This window comes from Rhinatrema bivittatum, chromosome 6, assembly GCF_901001135.1.
Source record: "Rhinatrema bivittatum chromosome 6, aRhiBiv1.1, whole genome shotgun sequence".
In the NCBI taxonomy this organism is placed as follows: domain Eukaryota; kingdom Metazoa; phylum Chordata; class Amphibia; order Gymnophiona; family Rhinatrematidae; genus Rhinatrema; species Rhinatrema bivittatum.
This window is the reverse complement of record NC_042620.1, coordinates 162,362,837-162,384,589: the sequence shown is the minus strand read 5'-3', so window position 1 is coordinate 162,384,589 and position 21,753 is coordinate 162,362,837. Positions and strand designations below refer to the sequence as shown.

At 43.6% G+C, this 21,753-nt stretch overlaps 1 protein-coding gene across 7 annotated transcripts in view; it reads right to left on the bottom strand.

Moving 5' to 3' along the window:
- Window positions 1-21,753, bottom strand: part of FN1 (fibronectin 1) — a 203,870-nt gene that overhangs the window by 111,369 nt on the left and 70,748 nt on the right. For 6 of the 7 annotated variants that reach the window (XM_029606113.1, XM_029606114.1, XM_029606116.1 and 3 more), the window contains 7 exons: window positions 15,758-15,879; window positions 11,842-12,019; window positions 6,074-6,247; window positions 4,888-5,016; window positions 4,369-4,458; window positions 1,262-1,456; window positions 381-653 (listed from right to left, as the gene is read on the bottom strand). In XM_029606113.1, the coding sequence (XP_029461973.1) occupies window positions 381-653; window positions 1,262-1,456; window positions 4,369-4,458; window positions 4,888-5,016; window positions 6,074-6,247; window positions 11,842-12,019; window positions 15,758-15,879 (1,161 nt within the window). Of the gene's footprint in view, window positions 1-380; window positions 654-1,261; window positions 1,457-4,368; window positions 4,459-4,887; window positions 5,017-6,073; window positions 6,248-11,841; window positions 12,020-15,753; window positions 15,880-21,753 lie in introns of those variants that run through there. The other variant, XM_029606119.1, reaches the window with a different exon arrangement.

Here is a 21,753-nt window from a genome sequence, read left to right as displayed (position 1 = left end):
GGATCAAAAAATCCCTAGGAGTCATTCAGAGAAAATCTCATAAAAATAAAGGGCTACATCTGTCCCAAACCTGTCAGCACAATCACAGCTAATGAAAAGGAGTCTTGAAGATAAACATCAGGGCTAGAAAATTTTTAAATGCCTTTCTAGGTTCCGAGTTACATTTCTTAAAAGGAAAAAAAAGTGAGGGAAGCAACTCTTCACTATCAATTAATGCTCCCCTCCCCCTCCACTCCCAGGTCACTACAGCTTGGCACACAATTATCAGGCCTCCTATAAAAATAAAAGTTATTTTTCATTACTTCACAGAATAAAAAGGAACTGATCACAATTAAATACCGTACAATGCAAAATCCTTGCTACCTCAGGATGAAACTTACTCGTTGTTTGCTCTCCCACCAATGGAGTGCTTTCCTGGCCACGGCTCACTGCAAAGATTTTGAAAGAGTAGGTTGTGCCAGGTAAAAGCTCAGTTATCTCAGCAAAAGTGCTCTTGCTGACAGGCAGTCGCTGTCCTTGAGTGCTGGGAAGACCAACGGGAACCACTACCACCCGATAACCAGTCACGTCACCCTGGGAAGGCGTCCACATCACTGTGATCTTGACATCTGTTATTTCCACAAACTGCAAATCCGTGGGGGAAGGCACATGCACTGTGAGCACAAAAGAAAGGCAATCAGATGCACTTAGTTTCGTACATCACTGAGGTCCAAGCAAAAACTAATGTTATCGGCGTGCTGTCCATGAATGTGAAGCCAGCAATGCAAATTTCTAAACACTAATGGAACAAATGTCAAATCAAATGGCACTATTTCCCAGAAGTCTGGGCCAAAAATACCACTGCTTACAGTTCTTATTCTAATGGTCAGTACAATATCAATATTTCTAAGGAAACACCTCATGTACTGTATGCCAATGGTTTCTATAGATGCTACCTCAATCCTACAGTAAATATTCAAAGTCTCTTTAAGATTAAAGCTGGCAGATAATTTTAATTTAAACTGGACAAATACGTTTTTAAACACAATCACTCCCTGCATTAAAAAAAAAATCTTATTTCTCATACTTTTCTATTGGTCTCCCAGTTTATTTATTTTAAAAATTTATATTTTGCGTATGCGGTTCACAAAATACAGTCATGATGTCAGTTTTCTCAGATGTGTTTAAAAATACTTTTTCATCTTCTTTTCCTCTTTACTATTGCATTGATGACCGATATAGAAAAGAAACATTATGCAAGAAGAGAGAGAGTAGGAGTTACCTTTCTCCGGAACACCAGTGGTTTCTTGCTGGATGAAGATCGGAGTGCTCTCTTGGTTTTCTTCTACAGCATAAATGGTGATGTTATACTGAACACCAGGGAGCAGCTCGCTGAGGGTCACAGAAGTCGCTGTTTCTGGGAGATTGAGCTCAGTGCTGCTTCCTTCCACAGAGGGTGTGTAGACTATTCTGTAGCCTGCGCAATAATCAATAACAAATTGTACATATATATATATACATATGTACACCTATAACGATGTGATATTTGATCCCCAAAATCTAACAAAGTTTAAGTAGAAGAAGGTTAAGTGTAGCTCAAGATCATACATTAAGGGATGGATAGGGAAATTAAACAGAGGTCTCTAGTTTGTCTGCTTTATTAATTTATATAGGGCCCTATCAGGTTCGCTACTAAGGTTTAACTTGGCAGCAAGGAAACAGTAGGAAGGTAGAGTAGCTTTAGGGGAGCACATCATCTATTTATAACACCTCTTTGTGAGGCTGCTGCAGTGGTTGCTGCCTATTCATTTAGAGGATCAGACCCCCCCTATGGATGTGTGGATTTTTAGTTGAATTTCAGAGGGTGAGGAGTATTTGTTTGAGTTCCTGTTTTTTGGTTGGGAAGACATCCTAAGCTCCACACCTGGTGGCCTGGATTAGGAGAATTCAGATTTTCTCTCTTGTGATATTTTTCTTCTGGGAGAAAGAGAGACTTGGAGTATTTTGGACTTTCTTTGAAGGAAGTTGCTTCCATCCTTCCTTCCATTTTGCATATTGGTAGAGTTTAATATTGCAACTTGTTTCTTCCCCACTGACAGATACAGCATCCTTTTAAAAAAATCAAGGAGCAGAGTACAGGCATTCAGTAAGAGTCTGAGGGGAGTAAAAGTGCCCCGGAGAGGGGCCCCATTCAGTTAATGAACACTCAAATACCCATCCGGTATCCACGAGTTGCAGTGAAGAGGTATCACTCAGGTACCACAGGAGTAAGGAGGTGATTCAAAAGGAAGGGAGACAAAGCCTTCGGAAGGAATGAGGGTGTTGGTCGGAAGGTGACTATTCTCGATGTTGCTTTCCTTCCTCAGATTCTCCTACTCATCCCCTCCAAGGGATTCGGGATGGCTTTGCTGCCCTGTTGCCTGCTTGGGCTCCCCTTCTCTTTTGTCTCACTGAAGGACAACTGGAAGGTACAGCAGCAGAGAGGAGAGTCAGGGGAGAGGAGAAAGAGGAAACTTGGGAATCCCCTACTTTTTTTTTAAATGACACAGGTCTTCTTGGATCCCTTGCTCTTTAGACACTGGGGATCCATATTATGAGGGATGCTCGATTCACTCAGGAAATAAGATTTGGCTATTAGCTCACCTCCTACGAGGGTACCCACCCCCCCCCCCCCTCATCTCCGGAGGCAGTTCAACTGGGAAAAGCAGCCCCTAGGGATTGTTGTCCCAGGAGCTAACCAGGTGAGATCACACCCTGACTCTAGGAGACTCTAGAAAATCCATCTACACTTGTCCGCAGCTGCAGAAGACAGAGGTCATAAAGAGGGTATGCCCTTTGTCTCTGACAGTTGAAAAGTGAGGAAATCCCAAGTGTAAGCACTAGTCTAGCAAGAGGAAAAAGAATTAATCTTTAAAACAAATGGAATACCCATTTGTTTCCAGCGGGATTATTTTATTCACTATTAAGATTGTAAGAAAATCCCTAGGGCCTAGGTGGTGATCCTTCCCCACTACAGAAGACTGGGCTATTTGGATGATATGGTATGTGAAGAGAACTTCAACCCCCAGGGATAAATATGTGCTCGTGGACTCCTAAGATAAGGACCCTACTAGTCCCAGGGCTATATTTTTGTTTACTTTATAAAGAGTAAAGAATATATACTATTTAAAAAATAAATAAATCTCTCTACCATGTCTAATAGATTTTAATTCTAGCTTCACAATAAAGTCTGTGAAAGTTTACACTTAACTATGCTTTCTGAAGACATCAGGCAATATAGGTGCATACATTCTTAACATTTCCAGCAACATATACCTCCCTTTGAAAAGAATATGCAAGAAGAAAACCTTTTACCGCTTGATTTACTGTGGAAAGAAAGAAACTTAAAATAAACTTAAAAAGAAAAATCAAAAAACCTTACAGCGAACTCAGGAATTGTAATACATTATTTTGTTCTCTGTTGTGGTATCCTGCACTAATTATGAGACTAAATCTGTTCACTCATCTCTAGAAGAGAATTTTGAACTTTTAGCCTCATTTCAATAGAATAGAACAGCTTGTGAAATGGTAAAATGGCTGTGTGTAGTTTTGTGTTTTTGTGTGGAATGGCTGGACCTAGCTGCACCAAATGAGTCTGAAGTTAGATCTTTGAGAGACATCAGACATTTCAAAGGTGGTGAGTGATTTGGGTGAGTTGCGGAGGTGTACAAGAGGTCGGCAAAGTTGGCATCTGTCATAAAAAAAATGCATGGGAAGGTGAACCAAGGCTGCTTAGAATGTCACACCTTCTACTTATTGCTATAGTAAGAGAAATGTGGGTATACTGAAATGCAAAGGTAATTAAACATGGCCTCTGCTATCAATAGCTTCTGTGATTCTACATTATATGGAACCTTCTGAATCCAAACTGTTATAGTCCCTTTGAAGAACGGAAAGATTAGAAACAAAAGATAATAAATGGCAGTGCACAAGCTAATCTGCTGCGTGCCAAATTCACATTTTGGCTTTCCTGTAGGCTAGTACTGGATCCACCAGCAAGGCTCTACTCTATGAACAGCCCCTAAAGTTTTGTCCCTCTTCAGGGTCGAACCCATACCTACTAGGTTTTTAAAACAAACTGAATCTTTCTCCCTTTAAAAGGTTGAATGGCACATCTTGGTACAGTTATATACTTGTTGCTGGAAAGTTTAATGTAAAAGGTGGAAAAAATGTTGAAAGGAACATATTGAAGGACTTCTGCAGAATTGCTGTCACGACAGATTATAACAATATTTCTAAACTGAGATTCAATTCTGATTTTTAGGGGTTTTTTTAGTTTGTAAACTGGAAAATTGGTGTTATGAAATAAAAATATGCTTCTGTTTACTAAAAATGAGGAAATAATCGAACCTGTAATTGGTGCTTGTGGTCTGGCCCAGCTGATGGTGATAGCTGTGTCATCTACACTGTGCACAGAGTGCTCCGTAGGTGCGTCTGGCGCTGTTAACAGTAAAGGAGAGGGTGATGAGAGATGCAGAAAAGGGGTGAGATCAAATAAGACAAACATCATGATCCCTGGTTCCAAAAGCTTTATCCCTTTGGCATACAAAGGGAAACCTCTAGCAGAAGAGTCCAGTGTTCATACTTGCAGAGTATAAAATAATGATGTAAAGAGACATTTCTAAAGTCTAAATTATCTTATATTAGAGACAATAGGTTTCTTGTTAAACACTGGTTTTTATGCTTTCCAGCAAACAGTGGTGTCATTATTAGGCAAGAGCTTGAACCTATGTGGGGGCTGACAATTACAGAAACATTTATTATGTTTTCAAAAAAACAGAGGATTGGCTACTTATCCAAAAGTATATTAAGAACAAAATATATATTTATAGGTCCCTTTAATGCACAACTTTTAAAAGTAACAAGTACCAGTTGTCTGTGATGTAGACAAGATCAAATCAGTTTCTCCCTGTTCGGTTATCTGGTAGACATGGATATTGTACTTGCGGCCGGGAAGCAGATCAGGGATATTGACAGAGGTGGCTGTACTGGGAAGATCTAAACAACAAAAGAAAAAAAAAAGTTAGGACCACACAGTTCAGGATTTTTTTTAAAACCTAGATCTTCAGTACCAGCAATCTGAAGAAATGGACATGTTAGAAAAGATTCTAACCCTTATTATAAAGTATGTGCTGCCAAAAAGGTTCTGAATATTAAGTTTTTCATTAAAAGCTAAAAATTGACATCCTCAAGTATCAAGAAACTTGTGTTTACTAGAAGAATTAATAGCTAGGGCAAATATTTAGGTTATTTACTGCATTTTAGATATTTTTGCCCAACTGGTTTTCTCACCTTTAAAAAAAAGTGCCTCGTCTTTCCTATCTTCCCAAATCTCTCTCTTCAGATTCCCAAGCCCTACTAGAGCTGCAGGAGCAAACTCTGTAGCCAGCAAATTATTTTGGAATTCACTCCCAGATGAGATAAGAATGCTCTCTTGCCTAAAATCTTTTAAGACCCATCTGTTTAAGAGAGCTTTTCCAGAGTTGTGTTGAATCTGCTTTCTTAGCACATTGAAGCTGGATCTGTATTATTTTGTCCTTTTGCTTGTTTTAAGTATTGATGATTATGGTTGAAAATTGTTCTTGTTTTTAGCAGATTATGTATGTTTTCTGTTTGTAAACCGCTAAGAAATTTGTATGAAGTATCCGGTGTATAAAGTTTTAATAAACTAAACTAAACTCTGGGAAAGGTAACACTTCCACCACCATGGTAGCAGGTCAATACCATCCATCACATAGGTGCTTTGTGCACAGTTTCCCCACAATCTGAAGTTTGTGCTGCTAGAAAGTACCACTCGGCTACATCAGCTATCCACATCGGGTGTTTCCTTTCAAAGCATCATGAGACGGTGCAAAATTACGGCTACCAATTAACTGCCTTCATCTCAGCCGGATGAGGTCTTTTCCACCTTTCCTGCCCCCAAAATCCCCTATTAGGCCCTTGGCAAAAACAAATAGATTCTAACTTAAAACACATAGCACATGGCCGGCAACTGATGATTTAACACCACTTCTGAAATGTGCCACAGGAGGACTGCAGTAAGGCGACTCCTTACCAAGATACTGCTTTGTTCCATCTTCACTGAGCTCGTATTCTACACGGAATCCTGAAACGGTGTCTGAGGCCGAAACCCATGAGACTACAAAGCTACTGGAGGTGATTTCTGTCACGGACTCGGAAGTTGCCACCACTGGAGGAAGGCGTGTAGTTTCTCCGCTAACCGTACTACCTGAAGAAGAAAAGCAGACAAGTTGCACTAACTGTGGTACCGCGGTGCAGCTGCTGCAGATGGACTTCTCTTTATCTATACTTGTAATCTATAGACTGGAGGGGCCACTTGAAGAGCAATGCTTGTCAGGAGCACCTTAACATGGACAAAGTCATCAGCACCTTTATTTCCTTGGAGCCTTAATTGCAATAGGAACTCTTAAACCTGAAATTCCAAGTTCACCTCAGGAGCAAGATAAAAAAAGCTTGTTCTAACTTCCAAACCACTTTGCATTCCCTCCCTTTTAAAGCTGTTCTGACATTGATACGCTTTGCTTAAATGGCGTCAGCCATCAAAAGCTGGATTTTTAAATTACAGGGCATTTCAGCATGCACTTTTTTGATTCTTTATTGAAACCTGTACTTTAGGAGAAGATACTGACAGCTCAGCAGCATGCAGCAGGAGGCCCTCATCCAGTTGGAGAGCTGTTTTCCAAGGCATTTACCCAGGTGAGGTGGTCTGACTGAACAATGGCTCCCCTCGAATGCAGCTAAGAGCTTGCGCCGTTTCCATGGCACATGTACTTTTAGCCGAACCGGAAAGAGGTGTTTCTATAAGTGTGTTTAGGCCGAGGGAGGAAGACAGCGTGAGAACGTGATTTTCACCTCTGTGCATGCTGCTTTGCCCCACATCAGCTGCTCTCAGGGGGAACAGCAGCAGGAGCACAGGACATGGGACTCTTTTAGAGCACATGCTTTGCAGCTTTGATTTTTGAACAGGAAAAAATGTGGCGTGTTTTCCTTTCAAAACAGGCATAAAATTACACGTATTAAATGCACCCGCCCAGTCTGTGATCAGGAGAGCTATTGCCCCCTTAATAAACGAATCCAAATTCAGATTTTTGTAATAACTTCTATTCCAGCTTAATCCCAGAGAAGGCAGGTTTCAAATGGCTCGCAGAGATAAAAAGTGTGTGGTACTTTTAATGTGTGCACGTTAGGGAAATGTTCAAAAAGAAAGGACTCCCGTGGTTTCTTTCTGAACATTACCAAGTGCAGTCCGCACACTACAAGCGTCCGTATATTTTGCACCTGCTAGATATGCAGGGGGCAGCAATTTAAGATTGCGTACATTTGCAAATCAAATGTAGGCACTCTGTTCTCCTCCCCCGATCTTAATACCCCCCCCCCCAATCAGTTAAAAAAATCACATGTTATGACACATGTACATACTTTTAGCCACATTTGATGAGAGCAATTCTCGGCCAGGCCACTTAATTCAGGTAAATCCCTTTGAAAATTGCCCTTTAATTTACTAAGGAGTACTCCATGTTTTTACTCTCCCTGTTTTAATGTAACTTCTCTTTTCCACTTATACGTTAATTGATTTTTCCCCTTGTTCTAATGTAAACCGGTACGATAAGACCTGGTCTTGAGTGTCGGTATAGTAAAAGAAGTTAAATAAATAAATAAATAAATACTCTTTCTTAAAGCTGATTGCAGTGGTTAAGTCCTAGCCCAGAACATTGTGCTTCTGATGTGCTGTTTCTTATACATTACAATGAATGTGTCTACCTGGTGCCCAATAAAAATTCTGGTGTCTTTACACAAGAGTTCATATGCCAATATTGTGGCAAAAGTCCATTACAAATTATAGAATACCCTCATGCAAAGTGAATAATAAAGAGTTCATATAGCTATATTGCTCCTGCAAAAAAAGCTAGATTTACAGGTTGGGATGAGGTCCATATTCATTCACTATTCGGAAAGCAAAATTAGCCAGATGAACATATCTGGCTAACTGGAGGTATATTCAATAGTTCAGCTGCACTATTGAATATAGCCAGCTATCTTAACGTTAGGATAGTTCTTTGGCACGACCAGACTTTGCCAGAAATGTTATCTGGCTGAAATTGAAGTTAGCTGGATAACTGATCTGGCTAATGTAACTCCTCCCCAAAACACCACAGGAACATCCCTAAGTTATCCAACCAAATTTTAGTGAGATGACATATCTGCCCAAATATTCAATTAGCCAGATAACTAGTGAGTTATCCATATGGATCTTGATATCTTTTACTAGACAAATATAAGAATTATTTGAACATATTGCCCTTCATATGCTTTCAAAACCATATGATTCCCTTTTGGAAGAAACTCCTAGGAATAAAGAGGTCAATATTCAAAAGTCATTTAGACAGATAACTCTCAAGTTATCCATGGCAAATGTAGCATATTCAGCCACATATTCATCTAAATTATAGTAGATAAAAAAGGGGCTTTTCAGTGGCATTCCAGGGAGGGGATGATATATCTGGCTAACCTAGCTGAATATCAGGTATATCCAGCTAGTTACGCAGATAACTTTAGACCTGCTTCTGAGCAGGTCTAAAGTTATCTGGTCTTGTATGGCTGGAAAGCTAGCTACTTAATCAGACATCTTCAAAGATATCCATTTAAATCGAGATCTGTAAAAGAAAAAAATAACATGTAAAGGGATCTGTGGCCTGTTTCTTTGATCCCTTGTCCAAATTATAAATGAGGCCCTCTCAGCCTTGCATCTACTATCCCTCAAACTCAATAAAGTATGTTTAAATGTCCCAGCCCCGCCAACCCAGTTAGTGATTTAAACAAATAGTAAATCTTCCCCCCACCCCCACGGCTTAAGATATGGCCAGCCCAAGCTCCCCCCAGAGCTCTTCTCCATCTCCCCTGAGTCCTCACAGTCCATGCCAGGAGTTGGGTATTACCTTACCTGCTTCCGGCGCTTCAGCACTGGAAGTGTAAATACACACTATTTATGCTTCCAATGCTGAATCTGACAGGTCCTGATCTGGTGCGGTGGGAAGCACAGGGGGTTTCCACCAGGAGTCTCCACATGTCCGCATACCATGGACGCCTGGGCCAATCTGGAGCTACTAGTAGGACTAATACCCTGTGGTGCTCGATTCTGCAAATGACCCTGCCCAGCTGGGACCACAGAGGGAGGGTGTATAGCAATTCTACTTCCAGCCAGTTCTGAACAAGAGCATCAATCCCCAGGGACCACTGATCTCTTCCACGACTGAAGAATCGGTGAACCTTCTCATTTTGAGATGCGGCCAGCAGGTCGATGGACAGAAGACCCCAATGATCTACTATCAGCTGAAAGGCATCTTTGTAAGATTTGCCTTGGAGGTTGCATCTGCTGACTAATTCCACAGCCATAGCTGTCTTCTGGCTGCCACCACTGAGGCCACTTCTCTGGCCGAAGTAAGGACTAGATCTGAGCCTGCATCAGTTGAAAATGTGACGGTGGGATCCATAACCGTTCTGGAATTCACCCCTGAGTCATCCACTTCCTGAGAGAGGAGTAGGCATGAACGAGCTACCAGAGCACAATAAGAAGCAATCTGTAAGGTCATTGCTACTGTGTCACAGGCCTGTTTAAGGGTGGACTCGATCCATCGTGCAGATCCTTTAAGACCGCTCCTCCCTCCATTGGGATATTTCTTCACTTTGAGATGGCACAGACCAGCGCATCCACTTTAGGGAAACACAAACACTCGCTCACTGCTGGATCCAGTGGTTATAGAGCTCCTAATACTCGTCCCCCTTTAAAACTTGCTTCTGGGGCATCCCATTCCAAGTCAATCAACTCCTGGATGGCTTCCATTACTAGAAAGTAGCAAGAGGATTTCCGTAGGGAAATCAGAATGGAGTTCTTCTTTGGTTCTGTCATACAGTCCACCCCAGGAACTCCCAGTATCTTCAGGGTCTGGGAAACCATGGCCGGCAATTTGTCTCTATGGAAAAACCGTATCATTTTCCAATATGGATCTAAACCAGGGAAAATGTCCCCATCTTCCAAGGAATCTATATCCCCCTCTTCATCCATGCCATCCAGCTACCTGCCAAGGATACCCTTGGTGAGGCGAGGCATACCTCGAGGACTGCCGATAGGACTAGGAGAGGGAGGGCTTACCAGCTGAAGTTCTATCTGGTCAGGGGCAAGTGAGGTAGAAGACTGCGCTTGTACGAGAAGGCGCCGGCTTCATGCCTAGCCCAGGAGGTACTGGGGTAGGTGCCACTGAGTTTCCCTCTCCCATGGACGACCCAGTCCTGGGGGTACTCAGATCCGGGGTACTTCCAATTAAGGCTGTGGCTAACCCATCCTCTGAATGCGAGGAGCCGGGTTTAGCAAAGTCCAGGGAAGCCAACTCTCCCTGGGCTTCCTCACAGTGCTGACATAAGTTGGAATCCAGGTCAGACTATGAAGCCCTAATATGACAAGCAGTGCAGAGAGAAAGGTGCTTATGTTTCTTGGCTGGCTGAGCCAATGGTGGTGAAAACTGTCTGTTCTGTCGGCTCGTGTTTAAAATTTTATGCGCACAGATTTTGGGAGCTTAGCCGTACGTGGCGAGGTGCACGCACAGCCCGTGTGCTCAGCTTTACCTGTATTCTGCTCTTAGTAGGTTGTACATGTATGTGTACGTGAGTCAGTATATGCCCAACATGTGCATAAAGCAGTCGCACTGTTCATACTGATGTTCTATGGAGGGCAATATGGCATGCACAAAGCCGTGCGCAAGATGGCACCACTGCGGCCTACCACGTGGTGTGCCAGCCAAGCCTAAAGCAGGGCCTAGTCCACTGTGGGGCCGCTCAGCCTGCTCAGAAACCCACTTCCCCTTATTCCAGTGGGCTTGGGAATGACATTGGTATGGTGTGCCGAGCAAGGAGGCTGGAGGAAGTCTTACCGAAACCCCTCCAAATGTCTCTGAATAGGGAAGTAAGTCTTTTTCTCTCTTTTTTTTTTTTTAATTTACCTAGGCTCAGCGCTTACCGGCTGAGTACAGAGACGGTCTCCAGCTGTGGGGGGAGAGGGCTTTGGCCATCACCACCATGCTCAGCTTCCTGCAGCCACTGCTTTTCAACTGCATAAGCAGCAAAGTCCACACTGGGAATCAGCTTGTGGACCAAGTCATACCTCTGAGGGATCTCAGAAATCACCTCAGGATTTCTCAGCTGGGGGAGGAGCCTTTAGGTATCACCGCAAGAGAGCAAGCTCAATTTTTTCTCCAATTTAAATATAGAATTTCTCCTTCCAAATAGTACAGCAATCTCCATAGGGAGAGATACGTCCACCATCTACTGGAGATGGAGAAATACTGAAGGGCTGAGGTCACTGCAGGGGTGTATCTAGGGTGATGTCAGCTTTGAAATCTGACTCCATCTCCATCTGCTGGCAGGAAAGCATATCCCATTGGTCCTGAGTCCATCTGGCTATGTGCTAGGAAATGGGCATGTTATCCTTTTAACATGATAAACATCTACTGCAAAAACTTAGCAAATCTTGCTGAACCAGGAAATCATTTTAAATCTCTGCACTCAGTTTTGCTGTAATTAAACCCAACTTCAAGTAAAAGAGGTCTTGTTAAATAGAACTATTGAATTAGTTTCATTTCAAAGCATAGTAGCTTGGCAGTTTCATCCAAGCTCTTTGGTTTACTTTTACAAATAAAAACAAGCTCTCTAGTCCCTGGTGAAATTGCTATATGTGAAAATGGGTTGTTCCCTCAAAAAGTCAGATACTAGCATGGGGATGATATTGAAATAAATTAGAATAATACTCACTGGATACTAGAGTGGTGGCAGTGGTGGTAAAATCAAAGCTTGTGACTTCCTTGTGACCATACTGCAGCATACTTATGAGCTGACCTTCATATACCACACCAGGTTTAAGGCCAGAGATTGTGTAGGAATTCAGGTGGCCAGGTATGGTGGCCTGTTTCCAGGAAACCTGCTTATTTTTCTGAAAGACAAAAGACGAAAATGAAGCGTTTCCAACAAGGATTAATTTGGTTTCCATTTTATTTATATCCTGCCAATAACCACAGAGACTGGTCTAGTAGGAAGATAAGGAATGATATGATTAGGGGCATGGGAAGGTATACATGGGTGACTGAAGAAAATGGAAGCAGTTTAGCTCAGTTTACGGGTGAAAATCCAAGCGGATATAATTGTAGCACTATGTGAAAGTTGTAAGAGGGAAAGGATGCAACTACGAAACAGAATATTTTATGATCACGTCATTCTTTAAAGAAATCCACTTCCATTTCTTTGGATACGTATAGTCCAAAATATATACAATATATTCTGGCAAAATTAATAAAAATATACATAGTAGTGCAGCAAAATGTTTAAATTTGCATTGATGGGTGTGGCTAAGTAGTTCCCAGTTTGCCCAGTTAAGGGATAGGACTTCCAAACCCCCTAGTTTAATAACTTTCCTTCCCCTCTGTTAGCCCCGAGCTTTAAAACCCCACTGATCTACCTAGATTATTTTGTTTTATAACTTACATGTCATCCATGGCAAAAGTAAAGTTACACGACAGGGAATCCCTGGCACACATTGGATCATATAAGCATTTACGAGCAAATTTCATGTTAAAATCCCGGAATGCCCATGTCCTGTCTTGCCCCTTAGTGGAAACTTTTCATTTGTGTGCACAGCGGCATTTATGCACATATTCGAGCAGCTTTTAAAATCCATTCAGCATGCACTGGCCCAACAACATATTTGTGCATCCCCTAACGTCGGCATGGGTGCCAACTAGATATTGCCATTGGGCAATGGAGGAGACTCCTTCCCCAAATGGGCTCTGAATGCTGCCTCTACAGCGTCCCCAGTCCTAGGCAGCAGAAGTCCTACCCAGGAAGCATCCCAGGTCTTCAGAATGGCAGTATGAAAGACTCACCACTGAGCTGGCCTGAATAATCTTAAAAAAAAATTCTGCTAGTACTCATGCTTGAAACCATGCTTGCTACTTGTGTTTAGGACTTCTTACGGCTCTAATCAACATCCAACTTTTTGCTTGATCTTTTGCCATAAAGCACTGTGTTGCCTCAGTCATTCCAGTAATAATATTTGAATGCTATAATAACAGTCAGTCACTGCAAAACAGCAAATCAGGAACACACGGGTTTACTTGCTTAGTCAGTCTATTATGGGCAGTAAATTTTCATATCTGGAAAGTAAATAAATTGTAAGAGGAAAAGGAAACCAATAAGGTTTTCCAAAGAGGTGGTAGAAAAAGTAAGGGCAAAAAACATTAATCTCAAACATGAAGCACACAGGCAAGAATATCTGGTAAAGCTGAAAGAGGCAAAGAAAGAAGACAAGATGGCAAAAACATGAGTGAAAGAAAATATAGCTAATGAGGTAAAGTGAGGAGACAAGACTTCTTTCAGAAACATCAGTAAGACCAGAGGCAGAATGGTTAGAGTGAGAGGAGATGAAGAAAAATAAATGGTGGGGAGTCAAGAAAAAAGCAGAAATGCTAAACAAATATTTTGGCTCGGTATGCACTGAAAGAGAACTTGGAGGTGGACTGCTGAACATTTGGCAAGCGTTCATCTGGGAGTGGGGTACATAGTGTTCCTTTCATGTGTTTGTGAGGAAATAGTAAAATTCAAAGTCGACAAAGCCATGGGGCCGGATGGAATCGCATCCTAGGTATTAAGGGCTCTCAGAGAGGTTCTGGCAGGTCTGTTGAAGGACTTGTTCAATAGCTCATTAGGGACAGGAGTGGTCCCATGGGAATGAAAAGTGCAAATATTGTTCCTCTTTATATAAAGGGTAACATAGAAAACTACAGGCCAGTCGGTCTTACCTCAGTGGTTGGAAAATTAATGTAGACTCTACAGAAGGAAAAGATATTAAAGTATTTACAATCCAATGGAATACAGGATCTGAGATGGTATAATTTTTAGCAGAGGAAGAATGTCAAACATATGGGTGATTAGAAAATTAGATCAAGGACATGCCTTGTATGTGGTTACCAGGTTTTCAGCCACGTTTCTGGTAATGTCGTTCATAGGAGGCTCAAATAAACTGAGCAGCCCAGGGATGGGTGGTGGTAGACTGGATTTAAAACTGGTTGTGTGACTGACAATAGAAGAAAAAGGGAATTCGCTCTGGAGAAAGGAAGGTGATTAGTGGAATGCTTCAGAAATCGGTCCTGGGGCAGGTTCTTTTCAGCATTTTTGTGAGTATGACTGTAGCGGAGTTAAAAGGAAAAGTTGGCCTTTTTGCTGATCTGCAACAGGGAGTAGATGGAATAAGAAGTGATCTAAGAAAGCTTGAGGAGTGGTCTCATAATGCTTGGCAGTTAAAATTCAATGGAAAAAAAAGTGCAGTTGTGCATCTGGGGTGCAAAAATCTAAGTGATTGGTACATAATGGGGGGATAAGAAACTGATGTGCACTGACCAAGAGAGAGACCAAGAGTGACAGTGCCTGATGATCTCAAGGCAGCAAAACAGTGTGGTGAGGTGATAACCAGAGGGATTCTAGGGTGCATAGGGAGCGGATTGACCAGCAGAAAAAAAGGAGGTGATAATGCCTCATATTCTGTCATCATTTCATGCTTCAGAATCATCAGCACAGTAAGACAATTGAGTTGGGACCCTGGTTGTTTGCAGTGCAAGGACTATAGCCGATAGTGATAGTGCATTCCAGCACACTTTACAAATTTCAACCTAACGGAATTGCAGGCCAGCTGTACACCGTTTACACGTGTTTTTTAAGCAAGTTAATAAAGTCTGTTCATTTCTATTTTGACAGGTTGTGCAAATTCATTATTGATGCTAGGTTAGTAACAAACTGAAAGAGCTTGCAGTCTTGAACATTAAACAAATCTGGATCCTTGCTACAACAGAGTCACAATTTATATATGTATATATAGATAGCTAGCTAGATAGATACACATATATAAACTATGACTGTGATAGATATAGATATAGACATTTTTTTTTAACAAGGTTACAATCAGGACAGATATAATGAGCAGTGTTAGCAAAAAGGGTTGAGCGATCAGGTAAAATACATGGCTGGGGGAAATGTTTTATTGGTATTGGGTTGCATTTGGGAATTTATATTTATATCTGTCCTAAAGTGATGAATATCAACTGGGCAGACTAGATGGGCCATCTTGGTCTTTATCTGCCCTCATTTGTTGTATCATTATGTATGCAAGATCAATTAGTTTGGAAATACACATTGCTTAGCAAAATACAGTAAAATCTATTTACAACACATGTAGAAGACCACAAGACTATATTTAACAAAAGCACATACACAATGAATAAGCATTTGACTGTCATTTCGTATGCTTATTCTGTTGATTTCTGCATCTTTAAGGCAGCTTTTCTTGCTGTGAATTACAAAGGACCAAATGTAGTACCAGCCAACAGGCACAAATATGTGGCCAGGATTTTGTGCCCAGGCACAACTGTAACCAGGAGCAGAAAGAACAAAGTTCCAGATGATATTTTGTGGTCCCCTCCTCTTTTCTGACCCTACCTCACGCAAAACCAAAAGGCAGCACAGGACCATGAATCCACAGAACGGTGATTTTATTGTGCAAACTGATGATACCGAATTGGGTTTGTTTTTTTTTAATTTTGCAGTAGTACTTTTGTTTATCACTTGATCTTGTCAGCCCTCTGAAGGAATACTTGGTTACGAGTTTCACGGAAAAAATACTTACTGGCTTCCAACGGAGAATGTATTTGACAATATGAGAGGGTTGAGGTGCATTCCATTGGATGGGGTGAGAGTTTGGCTGGTTAGCACTCTCTGTGATAATGACCTGAACAGGCCCAGCGCCAGCTGAAAGTAAAAATTTAAATTACATTACATTTTATCCTTATATCCTGTTCTTTTTTTGTTTTGTTTTTTTAAAAGAACTCAAAGCAACAAAGATCATAAAATACAATAAAATAGTAAAAAACAATTATTAACCATAATAAATAGTAATAAATAGAAATTAATAACTATAACAAACAGAATAAATAGAAATGATTTAACATTTCAAAATATTGTTTCATTTCAACATTTGGGGGCAGATTTTCAAAGGGTTACATGCGTACGATACACACGTAACCCCCGAAAAGCTGCCCCTGCGCGCGCAAGCCCCGGGACGCGCGTTTGTCCCGGGGCTTGCAAAAAGGGGAAGCGTGGACAGTCTGGGGTGGTCTGGGGGCGGGGAGGGGCATGTCCTGAGCCTCCAGGCACAGCGGCCGGCGCGTGTAAGTTATGCCTGCCGGGAGGCAGGTGTAACTTCTTCAACAAAGGTAAGGGGGGGTTCTAGGTAGGGCTGGGGGGCGGGTTAGGTAGGGGAAGGGAGGGGAAGGTGCAGGGCGGTGGAGAGAACAGAGGCAGGCTGCGCGGCTTGGCGCGCGCAAGTTGCACAGTTGTGCATGCCCTTGCGCGCGCCGACCCTGGATTCTATAACATGTGCGCGGCTGCGTGCGCATGTTATAAAATCGGGCGCAGATTTGTTCGTGCCGGGTTGCACGAACAAATCTGCGCCCGCGTGCCAGTTTTAAAATCTGCCCCTTGGTATATATGGAATAAAAGCTAAATACATCTGGCATTAAATGTGTGTCCTATATTGCCAGAAAGGGAGCTATTGTGCAAGACTCCAGTTGTTTCCTCTAATTCTGCGCACCAACACTGCATGTCTACAGGAGCAGCAGGAGCCATAGACTGGGAAGCTGGTGGTGCCCTTCTGGCAAACTGCCAGGGGTTGATCGATGCAGCGGGACAGCATGATCAGGCTGTCAAAGGAATGCAAAGCCACAAACAGCCATTGCCACTGCCCAAATTCTGCAGGAAAACTGAAATTTCTACTAGGGAAGGGAATTTTGCATTCCATTACACAATAGGCCAGAAAGTGTGGAGGGAATTCCCTACCCACTGATCTCAAGTTTTTTTCAAATGCAGCATAGTTTTGCTTATCGAATGGAGAAATTACTTACCTGATAATTTTATTTTCTTTAGCATAGACAGATGAACTCAGGACCAATGGGTTATGTGCTCCCCTGCTAAGCAGATGGAGATGGAGTCAGGTTTCAAAGCTGACGTCACCTTAGATATACTCTGCAGTGACCTCAGCCATTCAGTATTCTCTTCAAAAGCCATTGTGGGCATACTATTGAAAAACTTGATTTAAAACTGGTGACAGTAACTGTACTCAACCAAACATAAGTGCTGAATCCCAGCAATATTATAGATGCCCAGATCTAGGAATAGGGTGATGACTTACTAGTAGGGATGTGAATCGGGCTTCAGACGATTGAAAATATCATCGATATTTTCAAAATCGTCAGCAATCGGGGGCTCTCCGAAAACAATAGGAAAACCCCACGATATTGATCATGGGGCTTCCCTTATCGTTTTGGGAGAGGGTGGGAAAAAACGGCACACAAAAATAACCCCTAAACCCACCCGACCCTTTAAAAGTAACCCCTTAGCTTCCCCCACTCTCCTGACCCCCCGAAAAACCTTTTTACAGGTACCTGGTGGTCCAGTGGGGATCCCGGGAGCAATCTCCCGCGATCTCCCACTCCGGGCCGTCCTCCGGCTACCGGGCCGTCCTTTGCCCTTACCTTGTGACAGGGTATCCGTGCCATTGGCTGGATCCTGTCACATGGTAGGAGCACTGGATGGCCGGCGCTATCTTGTGCTCCTACCATGTGACGGGGGCTGACCAATGGCACCGGTAGCCCCTGTGACATAGTAAGGGCAAGGCTATCGGCGCCATTTTGGTTCCTGGCACCCAACGGCACGAGTGCAGGAGATCGCTCCCGGACCCCCGCTGGACCCCCAGGGACTTTTGGCCAGCTTGGGGGGCCTCCTGACCCCCACAAGACTTGCCAAAAGTCCAGCGGGGGTCCGAGAGCGACCTCCTGCACTCGGGCCGTATTGCCAGTATTCAAAATGGTGCCGGCGCTAGCCTTTGCCCTCATATGTCAGGATGGACTCCAACTGCCTATTGTGTGCATCCTTCAAGGCTGCTCCTCCCTCTAATGGGATAGTTGTTCACTTCGAGACGGCGCAGACCAGGGCATCCACTTTTGGGAAACACAGGTCTGGTCCAGAGGGTACAAGGCTTCCATGACCCGACCTCCTTTAAAACTGGCTTACAGGGTGTCCCACTCCAGGTCAGTCGACTCCTGGATAGCTTCCAGAATCAGGAAATAGCAAGAGGCTTTCCGTAGAGACACCAGGATGGGATTCCTCTTTGGTTCTGACATTGGGAGTTCCTGGCATGGACCCTGAGTCTTTAGGTTCTGGGAGACCAGGGCCACAAATTCATCTTTGTGGATAAACCATAGCATGGTCCAGTATGGCTCCAAGCCTGGAAGGATTTCCCCATCCTCCAATGAGTCTGCATCCCCATTGTTGTCCATGGTATCTGGATCCCTGTCATGGATACACTTGGTGAGGCGACACATGTTCCGAGGCATGCTAATAGGGTTGTGAGGTCAAGGCCTTCCCAGCTGAGGTTCAGACAGGACAGAGGCAGCAGCTGATTGCACCTGAACAAAGGCTTGAAGGCCCTGAAAGAATTCGACCCAAGAAAAGGTCACCGGTCCATACCTTGCCCAGGAGGAACTGGGGTAGGGGCCACTGAACTTCCCTCGCCTGGGGAGGATGCAGCCCTGGAATTGCTCAGATCCAGGGTTCACAAGATAAGGTTGTGGCTGACCCGTCCTCCAACTGGAAGGGGCCAGGCTTGGAGAACTTCTGAGAGCCCAGCCCTCCATGGGCTTCCTCACAATGCTGACACAGGAAGGATTCTAAGTCAGACTGTACAGCCCTAATATGGCAGGCAGCACAAAGTGTTGCTGTGCTTCTTTGTTGCTGGAGCCATAGTTAACTGTAGCTTGTGCATTCAGCCAGTTAGTGCCTGAACTCGAGCACGCACAAATCCGCCCCAACGCACGCAAGTATAAGCAACCGGTTGTCCGCGAATGTGTGCGTGTACTTAAGCACGCAGGTATGGATGCAGTTATGCGCACAGGTGTACACGCACTTATGCGCATATTAGGCACACAACAGGGCCGACCCCGTTGGGAGAAATGGCACCATACCAAACCTCGCGTAAGATGGCGTCACCATGGCCTGCCACATGGAGTGCCCACCAAATCTCAAAGTGGGGCCTAGCCCATCAGAGGGTGCTCAACCCGCTCAGAAACTCCCTTCCCTTGCCCTAACAGGATCGGGAACCTCATTGGTATGGCGTGCCAAGCAAGGAGACCGGAAGAAAGACTTACCGACACCCTTCCACGTCTCTGAATCAGAAGAGTTCTTCTTTACTTACCTGGGTTCAGCGCTTACTGGCTGAGTACAGAGATGGTCTCCAGCTGTGGGGGGAGAGGGCATAGGCCGTCACCACCGCTGCACCCGTTGCCTTTCAGCTAATTCAGCAGCAAAATCCACGCCGGGAACCGGCTACCAGTCCAAGGCACACCTCTGAGGGATCTTGGAAATCGCCTCAGGAATTCTCAGCTGGCGAAGGGACCATTAGGAGAGCGGGGCTCGATCTTTCTCCAATTTAAAGGTAAAATTTAAAGGTAAAATTTCCTCTTCTAAAGAGTACTGTGTTCCTGATAGGGAAGGCACAATCCACACCTGCTAAGAGATGGAGAGATACTGAAAGGCTGAGGTCACTGCAGGGGTATATCTAAGATGACATCAGCTTTGAAACCTGACTCTGTCTCCATCTGCTAGCAGGGGAGCACATAACCCACTGGTCCTGAGTCCATCTGGCTACACGCTAGGAAATTATTGTTGGTTTTTAATCAACTTAAATCATGGATCCCACATCACTTGAAATTTATATTTCAACGTGCTCTCGGATCTTTTCCCCAACATCTATAAAGCCAATGACCTGTTAGCACATTGAGATCTATGGCCTTGCAAGCTTGCAGAGATATTCTGCAACCAGGGCTGGACAAATACTGATAATGCTGGAATTACAAAATCTTTTTCCAGATACACATACGAGGTATATGCTGCAACTATGATTGCAGATCAATACAGTAAAATGTGTTTGTACGAGCTGCTGTAAAAGCATGCACTTTACTGTAGATGAAAACAAAGACAGCAGCCTGAAGAGAAGCTCATTTGCCCATGAAGATTGCATACATGCACATATGTTGGGCAGATGTCAGACTGTATGAAATTAAATTATCTGATTTCTTATCAATTATTCCCATGAATAAGGCAGCATTAGAGATGTGAATTTTTTTTCGTGCGGCACGATCGGGGTTTTTTTTTATCAGCTGCGCCCGAGCTGATAAACAAAAAACCCACCCCGACCCTTCAAGACAGCTCCCTTAGCTTCCCCCACCCTCCCGACGCCCCCCCCCCAAAAAAAAGTTTTAAATTACCTGGTGGTCCAGTGGTGGTCCCGGGAGCGATCTCCCGCTCTCGGGCTGTCAGCTGCCACTAATAAAAATGGCGCCGATGGCCGTTTGTCCTTATCATGTGACAGGGTATCCGTGCCATTGGCCGGCCCCTGTCACATGGTAGGAGCCTGGATGGCCGGCGCCATCTAAAAATTAGGGATTGTTTTTGTGTGCCGTTTTTCCCGCCCTCCCCCCAAACGATAAGGGAACCCCACGAACAATTTCCCATGAAGCGCCCGAACCGAAATCTGACCCGAGCCAGAAAAACGAAGCTCATCTCTACTATCTTGCCCCCAATGGAAGATCAGAGTCTCCCTCAACTTCCTCCTCCTTCACCTCATCTTTACAAAGCTGAGGAATGCTGCTGGGCCTGGTTGCTACGGGTGGCAGTCAGTTATTGACTCAACATGAAGCCATACGTGATAGTAAGGTTGCCTTGCTCACTAGGGTTTCTCAGAGGTGAAGAATTGTTTATGCTCCAAAATTTCTTCAGATCTGACTTACGAAAATTCCACAGGGCCTGAAAAAAGCCAACATTGCTACAACTTTTTAAGAAAGGAAATGAAAAGGAAAGCAGAAATGGAGACATTAATTTACCCTCTTCTGCACAGAAAATCCCCACCTGTATGTTCCTAAATTATTTACTTCTTCTTGCTGAGGAGTTCCTATTAGACTCTCAGTGTGGCTTCAGACCATCACATAAAATAAGTTCTGCGAATGGCCTACGTTGATTTGACAAAAGCTTTTGATACTATTAATCCTGAAGTCTTATGGAAGATGCTGGCCAGGTATGGCTGCCTTATAAAATTTAGTAAGGTCTTACGACTTTACAATGGGATGACTGCAACTATTCTTTGCAATGATTTAAAAACGAACCTCTTCGTCGTCTAAACCAGTGTTTCTCAATCACTAGTTCATGGTCTGGCACCGGTCCTCAGCAGCATTTCTGCTGATCCATGGAGCAACAGTGATTGCAGGAGGATAAGAAGGAAGCCAGACCCACCCTGCAGCTGTACGTGTTGCGTTGTACCCTGCACCACAGCAGCAGAGAGTTTTTCCTTACCCGCCCCACCTGCCCTGCCCTATGAACCTTTATTTTGCCATTGGGGGCCAGTCCTGAGGCTCCATTTCTGAGAGAGAAGTAGCTATAGCTGCATGTTAATAAACTGGTAAGAGACTGAGTGAGGATCTACTCCGCTGTTAGGTACATTCCTCCCACACAGAAGCCAGGAGGGGACAGAGCCACCTTATGGCTCAAGAGCGGAACAGCTGCTGACTCAGTCTC